The sequence below is a fragment of the Rattus norvegicus genome, chromosome 7 (genome assembly GCF_036323735.1).
Source record: "Rattus norvegicus strain BN/NHsdMcwi chromosome 7, GRCr8, whole genome shotgun sequence".
In the NCBI taxonomy this organism is placed as follows: Eukaryota; Metazoa; Chordata; class Mammalia; order Rodentia; family Muridae; genus Rattus; species Rattus norvegicus.
Genome location: NC_086025.1, coordinates 110,640,218 through 110,660,450, shown reverse-complemented (window position 1 = coordinate 110,660,450; position 20,233 = coordinate 110,640,218). Strand labels below are relative to the sequence as shown.

At 49.7% G+C, this 20,233-nt stretch overlaps 1 protein-coding gene and 2 long non-coding RNA genes across 3 annotated transcripts; 1 reads left to right on the top strand and 2 right to left on the bottom strand.

Annotated features, from left to right (window-relative positions):
* Nucleotides 1–8,127: 8,127 nt before the first annotated feature.
* On the bottom strand, nt 8,128–14,097 carry LOC134479932 (uncharacterized). Its single transcript, XR_010053864.1, has 2 exons — nt 12,860–14,097; nt 8,128–8,321 (listed from the first exon to the last, which is right to left on the bottom strand). It is a non-coding gene; the product is annotated as an uncharacterized LOC134479932 (long non-coding RNA).
* On the top strand, nt 12,709–19,940 carry Mb (myoglobin). Its single transcript, NM_021588.2, has 3 exons — nt 12,709–12,830; nt 17,663–17,885; nt 19,339–19,940. Exons 1-3 carry the CDS (start codon nt 12,736–12,738, stop codon nt 19,483–19,485), a joined length of 465 nt encoding a protein of 154 aa, NP_067599.1. The 5' UTR covers nt 12,709–12,735; the 3' UTR covers nt 19,486–19,940.
* On the bottom strand, nt 17,712–19,340 carry LOC134479931 (uncharacterized). Its single transcript, XR_010053863.1, has 2 exons — nt 18,678–19,340; nt 17,712–18,593 (listed from the first exon to the last, which is right to left on the bottom strand). It is a non-coding gene; the product is annotated as an uncharacterized LOC134479931 (long non-coding RNA).
* Nucleotides 19,941–20,233: the final 293 nt, after the last annotated feature.

Genomic DNA, 20,233 nt, shown 5'->3' with positions numbered 1-20,233 from the left:
ATATATATATATATATATATATATATATACACACATATGTGTGTGTGTGTGTGCTGTGGTTTGCCTTGGAGTTATCTGCATTTTGATGCTAATTCCACTGCCCCAAGGATGGCTGCCTAGTCACCTACTCAGGACTCAGGTGACTTCACCAGAACCTTCTTCCCATTTAATTTGTAAAATACAGGTGAGGGCAGGAACAGGATAGAAGGAGGCCTGACATTGGATGAGAAGGAAGAATGGGCAGGAGAAGAGTTTGAAGGAAGAGGAGGAGATTGGAATGGAAAGGAGGAAGAGACAGGAGGGAAGGGAGAGAAGCCATGGCAGGACAATATGGTGGGTGACGTTAAGATTCTGCTCTGTGTATTTACAGGTTGTTATTAATGTTCTTAAGGGATGGATGGTACTGGGCTTTGTATGTTTAGGTGGGCAATTATATCTTTTTTTTCTCTTTTTTCTTTTTTTTCGGAGCTGGGGACCCAACCCAGGGCCTTGCGCTTACTAGGCAAGCGCTGGGCAATTATATCTTATCAATTGGTTTAAGGTAATTGTGTTGTGTGTTCTTTCAGGTAGAGATTTAAGTGTAATGGAGTGTGGGGCGGCTAGTCTGGGCTGCCACAGAATTAGAATGTGTGCTTCTGGCAAGATATCCAGCAGATATCTTGGGGCACTAGGGTGCTGGATCTAGAGTAGGATAAAAGACAGCATTTTATTTTTTATATTTTTACAACAACATATATGTGTGTATATGTGTGTGTGTATATATGTACATGTATGTGTGTATATATGTATATATATATTTATATGTATGTGTGTATATATGTATATATGTGTGTATATTATGTATATGTGTATATATATATATAGATGTGTGCATATATATGTATATGTGTATATATAGATGTGTGTATATATATGTATATGTGTGTATATATGTATATGTATGTGTATGTGTATATATATGTGTGTGTATATGTATATGTGTGTATATATATGTATATGTATGTGTGTATATATAAGGTGAGTATAGAATAATACGATTCCATAAGGCTTGATCAAACAACCTTGGTGTTATCTGTCCCTCCTCCTCCTGTACTGACCTCCCTTCCTCATCCCCAATCAGAGCCCCTCCCCATTTTTCCATTTTCCACTTCCCATTGTCTGCATCCTGGGATTCCCACCCCCACCTATGCTCCCTTACATTTTCCTGCCTTCTGGGGTTTCTCTACATTGAATACGCACATCCGAGGACCCGGAGCTGGGAACCACACGTGAGAGTGCGCAGTGCCTGCCTTCGGGATTTACATTACCTCACTCGGTCTGACCTTCTCTAGTCCCCGCTGTTTACCTGAAACCGTCGTGGCTTCATCTTTCTTTACAGCTGGCCACTGTCCCACCGTACATTGTGCCACGTTTCACTTATGTGCTTATTCAGGTTGGGTTCCCCCTCCCTCCTCTCCTGGCTGTTGTGAACAGGGAGGGAGTAGTCATGGCTGAGCAAGTGTCTGTGGAGTCGGATTCCTCCTTGCTGCACACGCCAAGGACGGCCATAGCTGGGTCCTGTGGTAGAATTAGTTTTGCTTTTTGAGGTTTCTCCGCACTGATTTCCAGAGTGTTCGGTCCCCCAACACTGAACAAGGATCCCCTCTCTCCACCTTTTCACTGCCTCGTGCTGTCAGCCACTGGTTGGCCTCAGCCGTTCTGAGTGTGGGGAGATGAAATCTCAGCTATTTTAGTTTGCATCCCTCTAATTGCTAAGGATGGGGACATTCCTTAGCCATTGTTATTTCTTCTATTGAGGACTCTGTTTAGACCCCTAGCCCCATTTAAATTGTCATTTGTTTCTTTGACACTCTGTTTTCCCTTCGTATATCCTGGATACTAATCCCTTGTTTGGACTTAAGGCTCACTCCATGGGATGAAAACCACGCCAGCTTTCCAGGAGCTGCTAAGGGGCTGGGGATTTAGCTCAGTGGTAGAGCGCTTACCTAGGAAGCGCAAGGCCCTGGGTTCGGTCCCCAGCTCCGGAAAAAAAAAAAAAAAAAAAAAAAGAATCCAGGAGCTGCTAAGGCCAAGGACTTTAGAAGAGAATAGGTTACCATCAGTCTGCTAGGCCAACAGAATTCCTTTCCACATTCTAAGTCAATCTCTCTCTCTCTCTCTCTCTCTCTCTCTCTCTCTCTCTCTCTCGTTGTTTTTGCTTTTGTTTTTTGAGTCAGGGTTTCTCTGTGTAGCCCTGGCTGCTCTGGAACTCATTCTTGCTCTGTAGACCAGGCTGACTCAGAGAGCCTCTTGCCTCTGCCTCCCAGTGCCGGGATTAAAGGTGTGCACCACCACTGCCTGGCTCGACATTCTAAACCTCACCCTTACATCCACACCATCCCTCATCACAGACATCAAGTGGAAATCATCACAGAAAATTCACAACTGGTCACAGTGCAGAGATCAACAGACGGTGGGAAGCCAGCCCCAGAAGCCACGTCTGCCTCACAGCTTTTGCATCTGCGGCTCAGGGAACATGGAAGAGGAAGCAGAAAGAGGGTAAGAGCCAGGACCCCAGAAATCTGCGATGCAACAGTGTCTCCTAGAGATGGCTCCATAAACAGATCAGGACAATGGCCTTATTAGTGGAAATGTTAACATGAGAGGGGGAAACGGCAGAGATCACCCCTGAAAAAGAACTACAGGCAAATAGTGACTCTGGAAGATGGAGGATTATTAGCCTCTCATAAGAGTGAGCCTCCTTATTGGTTGCCAGCCTTGAAACCATATACACACCACCACCATAAATGGACTCGCCTTTAACCCCAGCATTGTGGAGGTAGAGGCAGGAGGCTCGCTGTGTTCAGTGAGAGACTCAGCCACAGAGAAACAGGTGGGGAGTGATAGCATGTGCTCAGGGGCACAGATGAACACACACACACACACACACACACACACACACACACACACACACACACACAGAATCTAGTAGATCTCTTTCCCAGTGCACTTCTAAATGAAAGAGAGATTAATAGAAATTAATATCATCTTCTGGGACTCTATTATTTGAAGTTTGGTGTCACCTGCAGCCAAGCCCAGTCCCCTGCCACAGCCTAGGTGCTTTAGTTTTGTGCTGGGGACAGTGAGTGAGCCAAAACATTTCAAAAAGATATCTGAAATAACAGGGATTATTGGGACATTTAAGAAGTTATTCAGGGGGCTGGGGATTTAGCTCAGTGGTAGAGCGCTTACCTAGGAAGCGCAAGGCCCTGGGTTCGGTCCCCAGCTCCGAAAAAAAAAAACCAAAAAAAAAAAAAAAAAAAAGAAGTTATTCAGAAAAATAACCCTGGGACAGGTCCTCACAGTTCACAGAGGGAAAGGTGTCTTCTGAGCTTACAGCTAAGCGTATTTTTATAGGGAAATTGGTGGCAGGGGCTGTGTTGGTGACAATGAGCTGTGGCACACATAGGTAGATAGAACAAACGGGAAAATTTTGGGTGAGGGCGGTCCATGAGGGGCAGTGCTTGCTTCTGATCTGCCTAGAAACTGTCTGGAAAGCTCAGACATAAATAGGTCAAGCATTTCTGGTGGTCAACTGTCAGGATCTAAGGCAGGGTCACAGCACCTACTCAGTGCCCACTCAGGCTTCTGAGATGTTCCTTTTTGGTTTGGTCTGATTAGTTTTCTGTCTTCTCCCTTGTACCCTCCAAGCCCACACACCTAAATGTAGCACATTCCAGAATTTTCTTTCTAACTCATTCTGCTTATAAACCCCCCTACTGGGCCAGCAAATGCTCAGTGGGTAAAGGCATCTGCCATACAAGTCTGATGTCCAACAGAAGTTCCATTCCTGGAATCCACACAACGGTGGAAGGAGAGAACTAACTTCACAAAGATACCCTGTGTGGAGGTCAGGACCTGCATGACCCCCCCTCCACCCCCATAGGCTACACACACCACATACATGCACACACACTCTTTATCTGCACACGTACACAATGCACATCTATGTATGTGTTGATGGAACAGATCAGTCTCTCATGACTTCTCAGTACCTTATATCACAGTGTGCAATTATAGAGTACCTACTGTATACCAGGCTCATGTGTTTACGTCCACTCCCTGCTGTAACACTCAGATGAGGTGCTGGAGAGATGGAGCTGCAGATAAGAGTGGCTGTGACACAAACATGAGGCTGTGAGTTCCAAACACCAGCACTCAGGTAAAGTTAGGCACGGCCATGTGTGCTTCTGACCTCAGTGCTGGGCATGGGAGGTGGTGTATAGAGACAGGCTGACTGTGGGCTCTGGCTGGCCAGCCTCATCCAACTGGAAAGCAACAGGCTCCAGGCTCAGTGAAAGATCTCATCTAATAAAGTGGAGAGTGATAGAGCAGAACACCCTCTGTATGTCCTCCTCTGGGTGCCACATGCACGCTTGCAGACAGACACACGCACATGCCCACACACACAGACATGCACACAGGTATACATATATATGTACACATAAACATGTACACACAGACTTACACAGACACACACAGACATGTACACACAGATACACAGGTACACAAATACATACATACACATACACATAAATGTAGACATATACACACATAGGCGCACACACACAGACATATACACATAGACATACATACAAAGACACATAGACACACACATGCTTACACACACAGACATGCACACACAGACACATAAACATATACACATTTACACAGACACATGCATAAATACAGACAGGCACACACATAGACATACACACATAAGTCACACATACATATACACATAAACACATATAACATGTAAATATATACACAGACATGCATAGACAGAGACACACACAGACACATGCATACACAAGACATGCACCTACAGGCACACACACATACAGACACACACAGAGACATATAAACATACACAGATGTATACATACACAGAAACATACATATACATGCACATGCATACTCATACAGTCATGCACACAGAAAGAAACATACAAACATACACATAAACACACACAGACACACAGACACATAGACACATAGATACATACATACACAAGACACACATTACACATAGGCACACATACATACACACACATAAACACACAGACACACAGATATATACACATACAAGACACACAGTACATATAAACACACATACATACACATGTATACGCACAGTACACATAGACATTCATACATACACATGCATACACACACATAAACACACACACAAAACATACACATAGACACATACACACACAACATACACATAGACACACACACATACACATGCCTACATATGCATAGACACACAGACACACACACAGACACACAAAACATACACACAGATACATGCACAGGCACACAGACACACACACACATACACTATTCAGGATGGTACTTGAGAAAGCTTTTTAATGTTCTCATTTTACAAATGGAGAAGCTCTCATTTACAAACAGAAAAAACTGGAGAGAAAATCCACCCTTTCTCCGAGTGGCAGAAATAATTTAGGATGGCACCAAAGGCAACCATGTGGTTCTCCAGCCTCACACCCCAGCTGAGCTGCCCGCACAGCCATTCATATACCTGCTAAAGTCACCTTCCCTCCACCACATTAGAAAGTCCAGGGGCCATGTGTCTCTCCTCAGCCACCGGAGGCCTATCCGACCACAGAGTCTCAATTCTGCACCCTCAAGTCCTCCCTTGGCCACCAAGTCCTCCCACACAAAGCTCACCCTCCTCAGCACCCATGCACGGTGCTCCCTCTTACTCTCATTCATCTCGGCCAACGTCCCCTCTGCCCACAGGCCACTCCACAAGCCAGACACAGCCTGACGGCCCCTCCACAATCTCTGCCTCGCAAGGATGACTTTGCGACCCTGGCAGCCGGAGTGTGGGCGACTCATTTTTAACAACGTGGAAAGCATCACCTGTCTTCCAGGCCAGAAGCAGTGAACACAGGCGCACAAGTTTGTGAGTGGTGGAAGGTGCGCCACAGGTAGCAGCATTTCTTCCAGATGCCACTAGATGGCAGCAGGTCCCCCAATTGACAGTCCCTGGGAAAGCAACCATTTCACTCCGGACCCTGGGACCCTGGATTGGATCCATACACCAAAATAAGCTTTCGGAATGCCCAGGGCTGGTATTTATTTGTGCTGCCAGGAAGATGAGAAACTAAGATCAGGCATCTCAGAGCCACAGAGCAGATGTGGGCTCTGATCGGGGCTTGCTGGTTGACTTTGAACTAAGTTCCTAACCTTTCTGTGTCTGTTTCTTCATGTGTAAGAGCAGGCACTATGTAAAAATGTTTACTCCAGAGGAAGGGCTCTGGGAGGAGGGAGAGGGCACACTCGGTGTGCAGTGAGCATGGTGTGTTTGTGGAATCCGTGAATGAAAATTCCTCATGGAAGGCCTCTGTGTGAAAGATTCTACAGACTGGCTGGTTAGAGCCCCATGATTATGGAGAGTTGGAGTGTTGCAGATCCGAAGCCAGGATATCCTGGGCTATCCTCAGTAGCTTTACTCACTCATTTATCACCGTTTATCATGATCTGTCTAGTACCAAGTCACTCCTAACAGCCCCAAATCTAATGTTCTCAGCTAGCATTTGAAACCTGCTGTCCTTACCACTGTATTTGTTAAGTGCCTTATTATTTTAGTTTGTTGTCTGACTATAAAAAGTTCATGGAGAACATGTGTAGTGGTGGATGTGTGTAATTCAGCATTTAGGAATTAGGGGCAGGAGAATGAGGAGTTCAGAGCTAGCCTAGGCTACATGAGACCCTGTCTTTAAAACAAACAAACAAAGCAACAAGAAAACATACAAACAATTTACATAACCATCCCATAGGAAATGTGTGTATGTATAATAGTTCAGAGCTAGCCTGGGCTACATGAAACTCTGCCTTTAAAAACAATACAAACAAAACAAACAAGGAAACAAACAGTTTACATAACCATTCCATAGGAAATAGTGTCATATATACATGGGTGTATGTAGAGTAGTTAAGAGCTAACGTGGGGGGGCGGGGCTGGAGAGATGGCTCAGTGGTTAAGAGCACTGACTGCTCTTCCAGAGGTCCCGAGTTCAAATCCCAGCAACCACATGGTGGCTCACAACCATCTGTAATGGGATCTGATGCTCTCTTCTGGTGTGCCTGAAGACAGCTACAGTGTACTTAAATATAATAAATAAATAAATCTTTTAAAGAAAGAGCTAGCCTGGGCTGCATGAGATCCTGTCTTCAAAACAAACAAACAAGGAAGGAAGCAGACAGCAGTTCACATAACCATTCCACAGGGGACCTCCTGCTTCCAGCACTGCTCCCTCGTGCTTGCCTCAGAGTAAATGGTCTCTTGCTTCTGGAGCAAGACCTGTGCTTTGCACCCACGAGTCTTGGGCACTCACAGAGTAAAAATGGGGTATAGACTGGCTACACCCCAAACAGAGAGGTGAGTGGGCTGCGCCTCTCTTTATTGGAGCCTGGAAAGTAGAGGGGGTACCTCAGGGAAGCGTAGGAATGGGCAAGCCCTGGGGTGGGGGACTGTGGAGGGGGCTGTAGAGGAGGAGAGGGAAGGAGGCCAGTACCCTGGGTCACACCTGTTGACTGGGACAAGCAGATCCTCTGTGCCTGCCAATCTTTCCAACAAGCCCCCGAGGGCCTTTGGGGAAGGAGAAGCCTGCGTGTAAACTGTATTTTTAGCTCCCTGTGCATCTCCTGGTGTCTGTGAGGCACCTCCCTTCTTCTCAGCCTTGGTCACTGACTCAGGCTCCTGAGGGTATCCAGGGAAAGGTTGGCTTGGCTATATGACAGTGGCTGGGAAGGGTGGTCCCAGCCATGGGTTGTGAGTTTGTGAGAGATCTGAAGAAAGCCTGGGTGTCCCCCCCACCCCATCAGGGCCTCCCGGGTTCTGCCAGTGTCCCGTTGGCTGTGCATGTGTCCTGGGCCGTGACAGTCAGAGGTGGGACTTAGCCAGGGATGCATCTGAGCTGGGGGTGAGAGAAACCAGGCGGAGGCCATGCTCAGATCAAGGAGGGAAGAAGGAGGAGGCCCAGGTTTTAGGAGCCAAGTGCTCCCTCCCACCACTGTGGCCTAAAGTTCCAGAGAGTCTGAAGGAGTCATCTCTTGACCTTGCGAGAGAGATTTATTGGCTGCCAAAAGGCTGTCAAGTTCCCAGGTCACTAGATAAGTCTGGGGCCTGTCTCGAGTGAGGCAAGGTGCAAGCTTGGTACATAGCTGCCTGGTGGGTGCTGCAGACTGTGCTCCTGGCGTGCCTTGTCCAGAATGGTGTTCAGAATCTTCAGAAGGTACGGACCTGACTGGAAAAAACAGAGGAGCTTTTAGCCCCAACCCCACCCCCTGTGTGAGACCCAACAGGCCCTCTCTACCCCAGCAGCACCCAGAGTCCTGGAAAAGAGGGAGTGGTATGCAGGTGACATTTGGGTCAATGAAGAATTTGTACAGCTCTGGGCAGTGGTCACTGACCTTAGAAGTATTCAGGTGGTGGTGGTCTGTCAGACAATGTTTAGTGGGCAATTGGATGAGGCACATTGGAAGGCTTATTTAGGGCTAGAGAGATGGCTCAGCGGTTAAGAGCACTGACTGCTTTCCCAGAGGTCCTGAGTTCAATTCCCAGCAACCACATGGATAAAATCTGATGCCCTACTCATATATGTTAAATAAATATTTTTTTTAAAAGAAAGAATGGCCTCTTTAGCATCTAGACAACATGTCCCCATTGTTCTAGAAGTCTCCATCCCTGGATGTCTACAATGCTGGAATGTCTACCAAGGTTCCAGAGACGTAAACACAGAAGGCTTTGGTACATGGGAACTTTTATCCAAGGACCTTGAGATTCTGGAGGTGGCTTTTACACAGCTCACACTTGAGGATGCAAAGCACTCTGGGATAGGCAGAGAGTGAAGCTGCCTGGGGAATTTAGCCTGTCACATGGGTATCTAGCAAACTCATGCGTGTGTGTGTGTGTGTGTGTGTGTGTGTGTGTGTGTGACAAGAGTGTGGGAGTTGGGTTGTGGGGAGTTTTGTACACCAGGCTTCCTCACAGTTGATCTGCAGCCTCTCAGCCTGGCCAGGATACAGCTGTCACAGGGAGACAACAGGCACCAAACAGAGGGGCTAGCTCCAGGTCTCCACAGCAACCGAGGACACGGGCTCTGTTGTGTCAATGTGTAAGTACACACAGTTGTCCATGCTGCCCCGAGAGCTTACAGTAAAGCTTTTAAAAAAGCCTTCTACTTTGGAGCCATAGGCTTTCCCAGGTGGTCTGGCTCATGGGGCCCCTGCCAAACCCATGAGAGCTCAACACCTCATACCACTGAGGGACTGATGGAGGTCTAATTACCTCAGTTACTACAGGACAACTCTGAGAAGTTGGAAGACAGAACAGAGCTGGGTGGTCCAAGGGACACACAATAAAGTAGGACTTCTGCACAGAGTCCCATGGATGTAAGACCATCCCAGAACTGTTGGTCTGACAGGCCTGCCGAGGCAGGAGCCAGTGCACTCCGAGGCATGGGACCCTGGTGGTCTGGTCATCCTGAGACAGTTGGCCTCTTTCCTTTTGTCTTCCCCTCCTGTACCCAGAACTCATCCTTTCAAAGACCAGAGGTGTGTGTGCGTGTGTGTGTGTGTGTGTGTGTGTGTGTGTGTGTGTGTGTGTGTGTGTGTGTGTATGCACGTGTGTGTGTATCGGGGAGGAGTGGGAGCTGCCGAAAGTGAGCTCCTATAAAACCAGCACTGACCAGGCCCTGAGTCCCTGGCTGTAGAGTGAATGGCTGAACAATGGGACAGATGAATGAAACGTGAACACTCCCTCTGGAAGCCATGTCTTCTAGTTTTCTGCTTTCTTGGCCCCTGGTGGCCAGCAACCTAGGCGTGACCAGGAATGATTCTTGTCTTTCACTCATCCACACCTGGCTGATGTTCCAGAAGGAGACACAGAGCCATGCTGGAAGTGAAGGCTCATGGGACACGACCTCCCTCCAGATCCCTGAGGGAGAATGTGGATCCAGGTCCAAGAACAGCCATGTTTTCCCAGGGCTGGGCATGAGTTTCACACTTCCTGTTGTGTTTTCCCACTGCCTGTCTGACTGTAGCCGTAGCCCTGCTCAGTTTGAAGAGAGATCCGTCTGGCGGCTCTAACAACACCAGCTCTACAGATAGAGTCCTGCCACTGGCTGCCCTGGGTCAGGTATCTGCCCTGTGGTTGGTGACTGATTTGAAGAGATCAGTTATGTGGTCTCACAATGTGGCTTCCACTGTCACCTCAGCACGGCCCACTGGAGAAGTTTCACTCTACCCAATGGGTCTCAGCCTTCCTAGGGCTGCAACCTTTCAATACAGTTCCTCATTATTTTTGTTGCTACTTCATAACTGTGATTTTGCCACTGTTATGAGTCATAGTTAGGATATCTGGTACTTAACCCCCGTGAAAGGGTTGTTTGACCTCCAAAGGGTTTATGACCCACAGGTTGAGAACCACTGCTCTAAAGAGTCATGAAGGATGTCAAGTCTTTGCTGACACACCCAGAGTAGACCCAACGTAGTCAGACACACATAACCTGTTCTTTTCTGAGCTAGACTATATGTAAGGATGGTGCCCTCTTCCTCATGTAGTGGTTGGATGGGAACTTGCCAGGGAGACCCTTTAAAACTTGACAAGCCACTGGGTGTGGTCTCACATGCCTTTAGTCCAAGCATTCAGGAGACAAATGCAGGCAAACTGGGCTATACAGAACATCCCAAGCCAGTCAGAGATGCATAGTGAGAAGCTGGCTCAAACAAGACAAGACAGAAACTGGAGTGTCCTGAACAACAGGAAGTGTCCATGCAACCTCCATCCCAGCACTGAGCACCCTCCACGGGAGTACTGTGGGATTCTTGGTCACAGTGTCCTTAATTTGTTGTTTCAGCGTGTGACAGAGTGGCTGTCACACCATGTGTGCTCTGTAACTGTTGGCTGGATGTAGGTAAGTGATGAATGGGGCAGATGGGGAGACAGAGAGCAGGAAGGGATGAGCCATGATGGATGGATGGATAGAGAATGGATCACTGATGGGCGGAATACAGATGAAGGATGGATAGTGGATGGGTGGGTGATAAATAATGGGTAAATTATGGGTAGATGGATGAGTGATGGGCGAAGGACAGATAGATGGATGATGAATGGGATGATTGATAGGTAATAATTGGTGGAGGGGAATAAACACATAGATGGATTGGTAGATAACAGCTGACTGCCGGCCGGCTGACTAAGGAACGGGTGACAGATGGGTGGACTGGGCAGATAGATGGGAACTCTGTCTTTCTTCTAAAGTCACCTATCTTTAATTCAACAGTATTTCTTCAGCTCAAATTAGGTACAGAGCCCTGTGTGGGGCTCATAAGATATACTGATGTATAAAGCACACCCTCTGAGCCCTCACAAGATACAAAATAATTTTAGATTTTATTTTTATATACCTATATACACACACTCACAGAATTCAGGGGACAAGGTTCAGGAGTCAGCTTTTTTCTTCCACTATGTGAGTCCTGAGGATAGAATTAAATCCAGGTCTTCAGACTTGGAGGCTGGGGCCTTTACCCACTGAATCATCTCTGTGGCCCCCAAATGAGGAGTTCAAGAGCATGAACTGTGGGTCTAGACTCACTAGAATCAAATTCCAGCTGTGTCACTCATCCTGGGGATCACGTCAGTGTTTACCTTAAGGGCTCCTCAGGGGAATGCAAAAACTAGGCAAAGAGAAGAGGGTCTATGCCTGGCAGAGTTCGGGAGTATTGGCAGTGACCGCCCTGCCGGAAGTGTCATGTCCTGTAGCAATGGCAGTGGTGGGGCAGGAGGTCACAAAGAAAGGGAGGAGCTAAGGGTTTCACAGAGCTTGGTAGCACAACCTTGCAGAGGAAGCAGGCCCCGAGCTGGGCACTCGTCAAGTCAGAGACTTGTCTAGGTTGGTCCAGCCACAAGCACAGACCCATTGGGGCACCTTTGTACCACTTTCAGCCAGGCTTGGAGCATCAGGAAAGTCAGAGGGCTGGCAAGATGGCTCAGTGGGTATGAAGCCTTATCTCAAGGCTAAGGATCTGAGTAAGATTCATGGGTCTTTCTGAAAGGAAAGAATTGACTCCTGAAAGTTGCCTTCTGGCCTACAAAGATGCTATAACATGCACACACACATGCACAGGCACACACACATGCACACGCACACACACATGCACACACACACACACACACACACACACACACACGCAATAAAAGAGCAAAAGCAGTTGGAAAGTGAGAAGACTTCTGGGGGCCAGCAAGATGCCTGTGCCCAAGCTTAGAAACATGACAAGTCCCCTTGGGGCAGCAGACGGGGGAGAATTGGGTTTCAGCTGCTGGCAGTGACTTCGGTGCCCTTTCTGTGGGCTTGTGCAAGTCCAGACAGACAGTGGCCTGGCTGCTTCCCACTCCCCACCCCCTACTGCCCCAAGCTGTCCTAGCTCCCCACAATGGCACTTACCCCAAAATAGCTGCCCATGTGAGGGCCAGAGAAAGGCAGAGATTAGACCCCTGGGGGGTTGAGGAGGGTGGCAGGAGGGGCATGTGGCACCCAGTGATCCTGGCCAGACTAGCATCTGAGAAGGTATAAAAGCCCTTCAGGACCAGGTGGCCTCAAATCACAGCTAACAGCCGGCCTACACTCTCTCCTTTTGTCCTCTTTAGAAGCCACCATGGGGCTCAGTGATGGGGAGTGGCAGATGGTGCTGAACATCTGGGGGAAAGTGGAGGGCGACCTTGCTGGCCATGGACAGGAAGTCCTCATCAGGTAAGAGGGAGAGACCCTTATCCCCATACCTGTTCACGCTGAGGATCACTATATGGCTACGAGGTGAAAGCTGGCAGGGTAGACCAGTTGGCTGTAATGATGAGTTCAGATTTCACTTCTAATTGCTGGAGACTGGAGTGGGGAAAAGAAAAAGGGATCCATCCATCACAGCTGATATCAGCCACCAAAGCAAGCTTAAGCATCAAACAGTCCACCAGATGAATGTTATCATGGCAGAGAGGCAGAATAGTGAGGGCAGTGATAGATCTCATCTACGAGCGTGGACTGAAAGCTTAGATAAGGCGGTTGCCTTTGGTTGCAAGGGATTCCTAGACATGCCCAGAAAAATTGCAGATTCTGAGCCTGGGCAAGGGGAAGGGGCTGAGGTTCATACACAGGGCCTCACTGCTCACCCAGGGGCTGCGGCTCTTCCTGGAAGACTGATGGGATATGCATGAGTGGTAATTTTTGGCTCTGGGGGGGGAGGGTGCCCTGTTGCTAGCAGCCCCTGCCATGTCTGTGTAGCTGTAGTTTGGAAATGAATTCCTTGCTATTTATGATCTAGGGTGATAGATCCCTCCTGATCTCAATGTTCTTGGATACTCCCTTTGTCCGTTTCTAACCCCTCTGCTTGGGAGCAAAGTTGTCTGAGGTCAGAGTCCTTTAGGTGGCCATGCTGGAAGGAGGTTCTCTGGCTGCTGGAACACCTGGGTACCTCAGTTTCTTCCTACCTGTCTTTCTCCCCCAACCCCTCTTAAATGCTGGGCCTACAAGTCTGCCCAACTGGACCAACTCCCACAGCAAGTTGGCATTAATTCTGGATTTCTTATGTGACCTTGGGCAAGTTGTTTCTGCTTTCTAGGTCCTATTTCTGCCTCGGACTGTATGTCACAGTCTCTGAGACCCCTGCCCACTCTCATGCCCTGGGATTCGGAGTCCTACCCTGTATTTCTGTGGACAGCAGATTATCGAGGGCAGGATTGGTAGAACAGAGTTTTGCAAGACTCCAAGGCTGCCAGGGCCTGGGCAGAAACTTGGGGCTTGAAGGAGACTCAGGCTATTATGCCATTAGAGAGATACTCTTCCCTTCCCAGGGGAGTAATTGAGGCCTACCAGGACCCAGGGCCAGGTGGGGCACAAAGCCAAGGCTGCTGACCCTGGGAGGTCCCAAGGGTCTAACACCTTGTCATTTTTCAGGCTTGGGTCATGGGGCCACACCAGCTGCTCCTGCCCTCTCCTGTTGGGGGCACAGGGAAGTGGCCTTCCACTTTCAGGGTAACAAGTGTCCTATGGCACTGGGCTCCTGGCCTGTCCCAAATCCCGACCTCAGCCTTGTCTGCTGCCCTCAGCAAAGTCATTTCTGTAAGTACCTTAGCAGAACTCTGAGGCCTGGTCTGGTAAGCACAGAGTTCTAGAACAAGAAGCAGGCAGCAGAGCTGTGGGCTCCAGATGGTCAGGGCTGTTCCCTACCTCACCTCTCCATGGTCAGATATTTTCTGGTCCATTTATACCTGCATTTAAAAAAAGATGCATTATATTTTTTTTTTTTTTTGGAGCTGGGGACCGAACCCAGGGCCTTGCGCTTGCTAGGCAAGCGCTCTACCACTGAGCCAAATCCCCAATCAAGATGCATTATTTTACTTTCTAAGTATTTTGCCTGCATATCTGGATGTGAACCATATGCATGCAATACCCAGGAGACCAGAAGAGGGCGTTGGATTCCCTGGAACTGGAGTTCCAGACTGTTGTGAGCTGTCGTAAGGTTCCTGGGAATTGAACTTGGATCCTCTGGAAGAGCAGCAGATGCTCTTACTGAGCCATCCTCCCAACCCCTGTGATGACATTTTTTGTTGGGGAAAGGATTTTGGAGCCAAGAAGGTTTGGAAATGACTGTGACAGTGACAGCAACCTTTCACATAATGAGAGAACCATCTCACAGAGTCACAACAAGGGGAGGGAGTCTCATAGAGCCCTGTGTCGGATCACCTTTATGAACTCAGGTAACAGAGGGGTTTACGGCTGGAGAGATGGCTCAGTGGTTAAGAGCACTGTCTGCTCTTCCAGAGGTCCTAAGTTCAATTCCCAGCAACCACATGGTGGCTCACAACCATCTGTAATGGGATCTGATGCCTTCTTCTGGTGCGTCAGTGACAGGATACTCATAAACATTAAATAAATAAATCTTTAAAAAAAACCACACAGATAGCAACTTGATCCAAATCACACAGCTAGCATGACTGTGGATGGGATTCTAACTTGGTGTAGCCCATGCTCTCAGTGACCCTTCTATCTACCAACCCATGTGCTCCTAAGATGGGGTCTGACTGGGCAACTGTTTAGAGGACAAGTAGAGAGGCAGCTTCCCTTCCCTGACCAGCCAGACTGCCTGTATGCTGAACCTGGCCTCCTAGCAGCAGGATGAAGAAAGGAACCCTGGGAAACCATCCCTGGTCTCTTCAGCAGGAGCTGAATCAAGTGTGCTCACGGGAATCCAAGGGTGTGGGCTCTGCACCTCTCCCAGGACTCTATCTGTGGGACTCAGGGTTCAGGAAGCAAGTGGCTGTGTGGGGCCTGTAGACCTGTACCTCTCCTCCTAGAATGTGAGCAAGCCTAAGTCTATTCCGCCTAGTGCTGGGCAAAGGTGAGGCTGGGGTAAGCCTCCTAGAAGCTAGGAAGTCAGTTTGGTTTACACTCAGTGAGCTAAGGAAAAAGGTTCGGTGCCTGTTTTAGCATCCCACAGGACACTGGAGACTGAGCCAGAGCCAGAGTATAGTGTCTCTAGAGCCTACAGCCCCAAGACCCTGGTCTTGCCCGCCTCTGGCTCCATTCAGCCTGGTGACCTTGGGTTCGCCCCATCTGTCAGTAGGAACTCAAGGGTCATTGTCGCTAGATAATAATAGCCAGGAGTACAGGGACCCTGGACAAGGTGCCAGAGACAAGCTGTCAGTGACGCACACAGCTCTGGATGGGCTCCTAGGGTGATGCTGTGTGCAACTAGGGCCTGGGGACAGGCCCAACCAGTCGTCATGGCACTAGCTTGTGCACATGGCTCTTCACCCACGTGAAGAACAGACTTCTGAGAATACACACCGTGTGTGTGTGTGCGTGCGAGGATGCTTCTGGGAGTGTGTGTGTGTGTGCAACAGAACTGATGACTGACACACACTGAAGTGCTTGAGAGGTGGGAGGATGAGTGACCATGGACCTGAAAGAGGGGCATAGATTAGCTGACCTGAGAGGCTGTATCGAGCACCCATCCACTGGTGAGGTAGGATCATTCCCACTGTGGAACACTGTGGCCTTTTTGTCCTGCCCTTTCTGGAGACTAATCCAGTCGTGCAGAGAGGCAGGGCTCCCAGACTCCCTCTGCTGGATGCACACTACACCTCTTAGTTCCTCCTCTGTGACATGATGCAGTCATGGAACTTGCTTCAGGTGTACTGTGGGATTTCAGTCAATTACCCTGCAAAGTGCTTTAAGGACACGCATGTCCTTTGTGAATACTCTGTGGGAGTCAGTTCATGCTCTCTCACGGATCCTAACCAGGCTGGTCTTAGAGTGGGGATGGAACAGGGAAGGAACACCAGGCTCCCACATGAACACAGGCTCCAGTGGCCCCTCAAGGGAATGGGACAGCTCAAGAGAAGAGTTGGGGGCATCAGATCACAAACTCAAGGGGTCATAGAGGAAGAGGACTCTTCATAGAGGATGAAGCAGCTTGGTCCTGGTCATAGGAGGTCCTCCCCATGAGACTGTGGGGCGGAGGCCAGGGGACCAGTGCTTCCATATAGCTTGGTACAAAAAGACAAACGTATGTCCTCATAGTGGTGCTGTAAGGGTAATGTAGAGTCTGGGTAGCTATGGTCACCCTGATAAACATGTCACAGTGGGGCCCTAGGGGGCATCCAGTGTTAATTCTAGTGCTGCCCAGGCTCCAGATCTTAGCTCTGACACCACCTGCTGTGACCCAGGCCAGGCAACTGCCTTTGATGGTGTTTATTTGCCCCCAAGTGGATCAGGGACAGGCCTCATCTGGGGAGGTTGGTGGCTCTTGTAGCTCTCATTATCTTCCCAGAGCAGGATTTGGGTCTCTGGTTGGGTAAAACCAGGGCTCATGAGGTGGCAGGCAGGAGCAGCTGTGACCTTTGCTGGGTCCCCTTGCTATCGCCAGTGGAAAATGGATAAGGTTGGATCTGAAGTATATACCAGTATAGAGGGGTCTCATCGGCAGCCACAGATAGTCAGGAGGTCTAGAACTTCAGGTTCTGGCATCTTCAGTCAGGGAGTGTTAGAGGTATCCCTGACAGGAATGGGGTGAGGAGTAGAGGAATAGAGCCACTCCGATGGCTGCCTGCCTTCTCTGCACACTAGCCCTGAGATCCTCCTGGGGACATGTCCTGAGTCCTGTCCCTGTCTATAAAACGGGACGAGTGTGGATGACACTGGAGGTAGGTGAGAGCCCAGCATAGAATCGGACACACAGATGCTTCGCCCCAGTACCCCTCACTGTCTGCTCTCCAGATAACAGAGAAAACGGGGTGAAGATGGAGAGACACCACTGCCCTTCTCTGTAACCAAGAGAAGAGGGTGATGGCATTGATCCTTATGGAAGAAGAGCAGGCGTTTGTCCTGCACGTGCTGTGCCAGACACCGGACGGGTTACCTCGTTTAATCCTTTCCACATCCCATAAGGTCATGTCACCCCCATCCACCAGAGATCCTGAAGCACAGAGGGAGGTGTGGTGCGCTGACCCAGGCTGCACCGCTGGGAGGAGACGCAGCTGCAGTCTAGTGGCCTCCATACCTCTCACTCCATCCCTTCTTTCCTGTAGTCTATTTAAGGCTCACCCCGAGACCCTGGAAAAGTTCGACAAGTTCAAGAACCTGAAATCCGAGGAAGAGATGAAGAGTTCAGAGGACCTGAAGAAGCACGGCTGCACCGTGCTCACAGCCCTGGGTACCATCCTGAAGAAGAAGGGACAACATGCTGCTGAGATCCAGCCTCTGGCCCAGTCCCACGCCACCAAGCACAAGATCCCGGTCAAGTACCTGGAGGTAGGGGGCCACTGCAGGAGGCCAAGTCTCCATTTCGATAAGGTCATGTCACGCCCATGGGCAGAGATAGAAATCCCAGCTCAGCTATTCAGTGTGAATGACCCGCTTTCTCCCCACTAAGCCCAGGTCTCCTCAACAACCTGCCCCAGCCCAGCTCCCCTTGAGGGCACTGAGGAGCCAGCTTTTGATTTAGTGTCTTGCTCCAAATGCTGGGCCAGCACCTCAGTGTGAAATGTGACCCGATACACGACTTGCCTTCTCCTCGTGAGCAGGAGCAGGACAGATGAGGAAACTGAGGCACAGGGTCACTGAGGCAGGACTCCCACTCAGGGTTCTGTCAGAGAATGGTGGCAGCTGAGGGCTCCATTTGTTTCCCCTCAGCTGCCCCACTCCATGACGGTTCAGACACCAGCTGGACAGTGGCCTGAGGGGAGCCCGGCAGCCCTCAGGGGGTCCTGTCAGTCTGTAACTGGAGTCACAGGGCAGGGCAGGGCAGGGCCAGACACATAACTCTCCTCACTGCCTGAAGGTGGGGCTGGTCCTGCAGACCCAGGCTCCACAGACTTTGCTGTATCTGTGAATTGTGAGGCAGATTTCCCAGAGGTCTGTTTGCAAAGATGTCCTGTGCCTCTGGAGGTACCTGTGTCCCTCGGTGTCCCCTTCTGCTGTGTCCCGCTCTCATCTCTGTCGTGTCACTTGCAAAAGAGGCTGAAACAGCAGCTGCACCGTCACTCCTGAGCTAGCAGGGGTGTGTCCACTGTCCCCAGGGTCTAACCTCAGCTAATTATCTACCTGCTTCATGACCTCAACCTGGTCACTTGGTAGTCTCTTCGGTAAGATGCCACCCCTTGGTACAGCAACCGAAGCTGTATGGGACCAGAGTCTAAGTCAACAATGATAAATTAGCAATATGAGAGTTTCATCAGGAGCCTTTAGGTTCTGGGTGGCCTCAGTCGACATCTGGGTAATGGGGATACCTGATCTCACCTGGCCCCTCTTCCCTTGTAGTACCTGTTCCTCAGTCCCAGGTACAGTCCTGATGGGCGAGCGGGTACTGAGCAAGGTATCTTGTCTGCTGTGCCAAGCTTTCATGGGCTGGCTGGATGCTGGGCCTGTGTCCTGCAGTAACGTGGGCACACGAGAGGTGAGAAAGGGGCTCCAGAGAGGCCCCCTGGGTTCGAGTGACCCTCCCTGACTACGTGACTTCAGCACACAGGCTCTACCTGTTTCTGCCTCAGTTTCCCCATTTACAAAGCGGGGATGGTGTTGGTGCCTGCCTCCAGGTAGTCAGGTTTAAAGGAGTTGGTTCAGAGTCATTGCACAGAATGGCACCTGGGACATCGTAAGTGTGCAGGAAACGGTCCTATAATAAAGAGAAGGGCAGTGGGTACACACCCTCAGCTCATGGCTTGCTCAGTCCGGTGACCTACAACCTCTTGTCCCCTTCTTGCAGTTTATCTCAGAAGTCATCATCCAAGTCCTGAAGAAGAGATATTCCGGGGACTTTGGAGCAGATGCTCAGGGCGCCATGAGCAAGGCCCTGGAGCTGTTCCGGAATGACATTGCTGCCAAGTACAAGGAGCTGGGCTTCCAGGGCTGAGCCATGGGCTCCCACTGTCCAGCCCAGCAAGCTGGGACCCAATGTTGTGTAGAAGGTAGAGTGTGCTGTGCCCTAGGTTAGCAGAGAACAGAAGAGGGGAGCATAGTGTGGCATCTACCCACACCCCTGGGGACAGAGCTCTGGGCAGCATTGTCCTGGAACCCAGAGGTGCAAAGTGGCCTCTGCTTCCTCAGCTCTGCTGGGTCATGCTCAGGTCTCCTGTCACCTAAGTCCCAACCCACTTTCCTCCTGGTTTTGGGAAAAATCTCTTTTCCACTGTCACATTTGACCCCAAATGCAAGTCACCAGCTAGCAGACACTGACCTTTGAAGGAGACAGAGGGTTACTTAGAGGGAGTGGAGGGTGGAAAGTGGGCAGGTGAGCATCGGAAGTCTCCAGCTGCTTAGCTTCCCCCTGACCCACCTGGTTTCAATAAAACATCCTGCAACTCCTCATTCTTGTCTCCATCCGGCCTGTTTTTATTCGTTCCAGCAAGGGAAGCACACCCACAAGTGTCCCTGGAAGAAAAGGGAAGATGCGTTCTGGGATTGTAGGCAGATACAAGATGTGAGACAGACACCTTTCGGCAGTCACCTCTCCAGGGCGAGGCACACACTGGGCTAGGTTCAGGGACAGGGAGAAAGGGGCTCCCGCCTGAGCTCTGATCAAGATGGTGGGCCTACACAGGGTCAGCTGACCTTGGCAGTCTGGGGATTAGTGTCAGGTGCCCAGGGCAGGAGACGTCACT